Raw genomic sequence first — 5,096 nt, forward strand, 5'->3', positions numbered from 1 at the left:
GATGCATCCAAGAATCAAGATGGGACAAAAGGGGTTCTCCATTCATCAAAAAACTACATTTAAAAATATATGGCTATGAGGAAATGCCTGGCTAATTGGCAGAAGCTTAACATACCACCTTTTCATACCATCTCCCTACGGTATCTGTCCTCTTGGACCCCAGTGATCTTTAAAAGTGTTTCCATTCACAATATCGAATGATTTTTTTGCTTTTTTCAAAAGTATACTGGACGGTTCTGCTCATTTATTTAACCTCAGTTTTAATTTAAGGCATGTAGAGCGAAAGCATTTGCTCTCGAGTGGTTCTCTTGTGAAGAGCTCCTTTGGCCCTCGAGATTGTGAAGGATTGTCTTTGGTTGACCAAGGCCTTTTCCTCTGAACCGAGGGATCAATATGGAATGTTGAGCAATTTCAAGAACCTTTGAACAAAAGCTGCACTCTCAGGATGTGCATGAATGTGTCTCTTTCATTCACGCTATTGTCTCTCTCATCTCTCTCTCTCTCTCCCTCTCTCTCTCTCTCTCTCTCTCTCTCTCTCTCTCTCTCTCTCTCTCTCTCTCTCTCTCTCTCTCTCTCTCTCTCTCTCTCTCTCTCGATCTATCTATCTACAACCCCTCTTGTGATCTATCTATCTATCTATCTATCTATCTATCTATCTATCTATCTATCTATCTATCTATCTGACAGCAGTCAGCTCCTCTCCCTCCGTGGCCTGCCCCATCCTCAGCCCGAGTGGCAATGCTACCATGAGCTCCACCCCCAGTTCTGTGACTCCGCCTCCCCACAGCAGCGCTAGCCCTGCTCCTCGCCTGAGCAGCCCTGGCCTCAGCACAGGGTGAGTACTCCCTTTAGAGATACTATTCAAAAAATAAACATACAGTATAGCTAAACACACGCGCACGCGTGCACACACACACTTGCACACACACTGACACTGACACAGACACACACACACACACAGAGTTTCCGTCCATCCTCATCCATAAACGCAGAGGAAATACACACACAAACACATGTTCACACCCACGCACATGTCCAGATTTGATCATTGTTTCTCTTTTTTTGCTACTCAGATGTTACACACTATGGTAAGGCTCAAATGTTATGTGTACCGATGTTGTTTTAGGCCTTGCCTCTGTGTTATCCTCAGGAGAACCCACACATATTACCTAAATAAAAAACAACCGACAAGTAGATTTACGACTTTTAAATGAAATCTGGTTGCGCTCAGGTCGTTAACGCTGTTATATCATGCAGCGGTGTGTTGAAAAGCTTAGGTTTACACGCAGATTTATGACTAATCAGACGCATAGTTTTATGACTGCTAAAGAAGCTTGTGCTCAGCGTGTGGTGCCAACATGTGAGTTACCTGGAACAGATCTGTAACTTGCTGTTCCAGAGTAGAAAATATGAATTACAACCCTTCACCCCAAACCCTCAGTTGTCCTGGTTGAACTGATTCTCTAGCCTGGCAAGCCAGAATAAATGTGAGATTAAATGTGAATATTTAGTCTGGCCCCGATCAATGAGACATGGGAAGATTGTTGATGGGAACCACCTGTTGTTTTTCAAAACGTGTCTGTACCTAAAGGCCAATGCTCTGACCAAAACCCCGCCCGCTTTGCATCCAAAGATTCAAAACAAATATCCTGCGTTGTGATTGGTCTACCAGTTTCAGGGCCTGGGGAATTGTCCGAGGCTAGTCCCATTCACAGGCAAAAATAATTTTGCCCGCCGGCGGGTGGTGATTGTTTACTAGGCTACTGATTCTCCCCACTTGCCTCACATTGCTTCACACACACACACACACACACACACACACACACACACACACACACACACACACACACACACACACACACACACACACACACACACACACACACACACACACACACACACACACACACACACTCAAATAAACACTCACACGAACATGAGAAAACGAGAAACAAGAGATGAGAAACATAATGGAACTGCACATTGTCAGTATTTGGTTAAAAACAAGTTCCAGAGTATTCTGTTTAAATGTGTGCAACATCATTCTGCAACCCAAATATTCCAGGGAACACAGCCACATTCGGAATGAATGAAGAGCTTACATGACTCTTGCACAAACCAAATAACGCCACCATTCACTTTAAGACATTCCTCGTGTGTAACTGTACTCATTGTTTTGGAACTTCCTGTGTTTGACACACGATTATTCTGAGTAGACTCAAGCACATAAGCAGAGTGCAGCCCAGAGCAGAGACAGCGTGTCTTCAGACACTGGACACCCTCAAATAGCCGCCACAGGCCCCATAAAATGGCCTGCAGTTTATTTGCTATTTATACATTATACGAATTTATGATCGCAGCAGCGATTTCATCTTCTCGCTTCTGGCTAACAACACCGAGCAGATGCATTAAACAATATACGATCAAAGTCTTGGTTTAGTGTACGCCAGGAGTATTGGCTGGGATGCGCACCTCTGTATATCACGTTTTCTCATGTAAGCCACTAAAACGCTTAAGCTTTTAAAGCACTCTGAAAACAGTCTGCCTCTACTGTAAAGTTTTAAGTCAACACACCCGCACCCTCTGCCGACCGAATACATCCCACCACACATTCAAGGTTATGTGAACAGGTAGACATGTCAAAACGTGTATGTGCACACACACACACACACACACACACACACACACACACACACACACACACACACACACACACACACACACACACACACACACACACACACACACACACACACACACACACACACAGTGTCACACACACAGTGTCACACACACACACACACACACACACACACACACACACACACACACACACACACACACACACACACACACACAGTGTCACACACAGTGTCACACACACACACACAGAGTGTCACACACTAACACACACACACACGCACACACACACACACAGAGGATGTTCACTCGTGCATGTACACACACGTCTGACCCTGCTTGCTTTCTTTCCTCCCTTCTGTGGTTCTGAATGTACGTGTGTGTGTGTGTGTGTGTGTGTGTGTGTGTGTGTGTGTTGGGCCAAACGCGTCGTCCAGGAGCACAATGATGGGTGTAAGCACAGGGATGAACCCGGCCCTTCTTGGCAGCAACCCCCTGGCCACAATGCAAGGTGTGTGTGAGTGGCATGGAGTAGAGACAATTTGGTACCCCACAAAAAGCCCCCAGAGGGGAAGGAAGATGGGCCAGATTGGTAGTGTAAAGATGTACAAGTGGCAAGTTTGTTGTAATGGGTCACAGTTCAGTTCACAGTTCACAATTCAGTTGCGTATCTTTCCATATACGTATGTATCACATTCATTCTCTCTAATGGTTAAATCAAGCCATTCTTTTCAGAAATGTAAAAATTGTATCTTTTACCTGACATGTTAAGACAGTGTAGATTCCTTCCTTTTACATGTCTGAAACAAAGGAAAGACAGCTAGACCAGTGGTTCTCAACCTTATTTGAACCCTTGGTTTCATCAGAAGCCTCCCAACACCCCCTTGACCCCATCATAAGCCCAACAAAACCCCCTTACTATTCGAAAATTAAACAGACTAATGCCCCCCAATGGCAACTAAATACCGCCCCCTCTCAGCTGTATCCTTCTCAACGGCCCCCTAGAGCTCTCCAACGATCCCCAGGTTGGTGGTACTGCCCCCGTTGAGAAACACAAAGCTAGACAGAATGAGTGTAATACACACGTATATGGAAAGGTGCATAATTGAATTACTGTGACCTATTGCATCTTTGCAAAGTAGTCCTCATGTCAAAGATGTACAGTATGTATACACTGTATTGTATGTCTGTAGATTTGATAGAATAGTCCCGTTCATCAGCATCATATCATCTCAATCCAAAACATCCCATCCCATCCAGCTGCCAAATGAAGAAAAGGTGTGTGTGTGTGTGTATGAGAGAGTGAGTGGAATTTCCTCGACTGCATCCCAAATAACCTCATGATTTAACCCAACCTCAACCCAACCCAGCCATCGTCTGACTATCGCCATTTTCCTCTCTTGTCATCTCTGTCCTCCCTTCTCTGCACATCCCGGTGTTTGCATGACACACTCCCCACCCTCTTGGTGTTTACATGTGTGCGTCCCTCAGAAGTCCACCTGACAGGTGAATAAAGGAGCTGTCCATATGTACATGGGTGTTTTTGAAAACGGTCACATTTTAGCCCTTGACATGCATAGGACCTTTTGGGGTCATTGAAAATTGAACAATCAGACTGGGCTCAAGGCAACATTGTCATTGTTTGCATAGGGCGTTTTTTTTCTCAATAATATTATTACTTTTCTACTACAAGTTTTAAAAGAAACACCAGCAGTGGTGCCTACATGAACAAGACCTGGATGTGTCATTTTGGTTTTCACATGGAGAGTGACATTTTTAATAGTAGAAGAAAAGAAAAACTCTCAGTTTATACCCAAGAACACGTTGACAGGGCTAATCCTTCTTAACGCCTTGGGAATCTGTATGTCCCCATTTCTGACCTCTCTCCTTTCTCCAAAACTACCACCACCACCACCCCTGCCCTACCTGACCACATCAACCTCGCTGCCAGCGGTGGTCAGGTTACACCCCATGTACATGTTGACAGGCCTAATTCTAGTTTAATGCCTAATGTTCTTATGCTATTTCTTCTATTTCTCCCCTCCCTTTGTCTGTAACTACCACCACCACCACCACCACTACCCTACCCTGGCCTACCCTACGTGCCCTCCTCAGCCCTGGCTGCCAGTGGTGGTCAGATGTCCCTTTCTGCTCTTGAGAGCGCGAGCCACCAGATGCTGCTGGGCGGTGCCGGGGGCCACGGCGGCGGCCTCCGCCAGTCCCTCTTCCTCAACCGCCCCACCCTGCTGCCGATGTCTGCCAGTGCCGCCGCTGCCGCTGCCGCCGCCGGCATGGGATTGGTCAGCGCCGGCCGAGCGGCGTCCTCCCCGCCCCCGAGCGGCAGCGGCGTGAGCGTGGCGTCTTGCTCCGCCTCTCCGTGCTCTAGTCCCGCCTCTTTCTGCTCCTTCAGCGAAGCCTCCTCTCCGCCCCCGCTGGGAGGGGCCATGGCTGAGTGA

At 46.6% G+C, this 5,096-nt stretch overlaps 1 protein-coding gene across 1 annotated transcript in view; it reads left to right on the plus strand.

Annotated features, from left to right (window-relative positions):
• Positions 1-5,096, plus strand: part of pou2f2a (POU class 2 homeobox 2a) — a 76,377-nt gene extending 71,281 nt beyond the window's left edge. The window contains exons 15-17 of the mRNA XM_063185463.1: positions 688-835; positions 3,078-3,151; positions 4,756-5,096. Of these exons, the coding sequence (XP_063041533.1) occupies positions 688-835; positions 3,078-3,151; positions 4,756-5,096 (563 nt within the window). The remainder of the gene's footprint in view (positions 1-687; positions 836-3,077; positions 3,152-4,755) is intronic.

This window comes from Engraulis encrasicolus, chromosome 20 (assembly GCF_034702125.1).
Source record: "Engraulis encrasicolus isolate BLACKSEA-1 chromosome 20, IST_EnEncr_1.0, whole genome shotgun sequence".
NCBI lineage: Eukaryota > Metazoa > Chordata > Actinopteri > Clupeiformes > Engraulidae > Engraulis > Engraulis encrasicolus.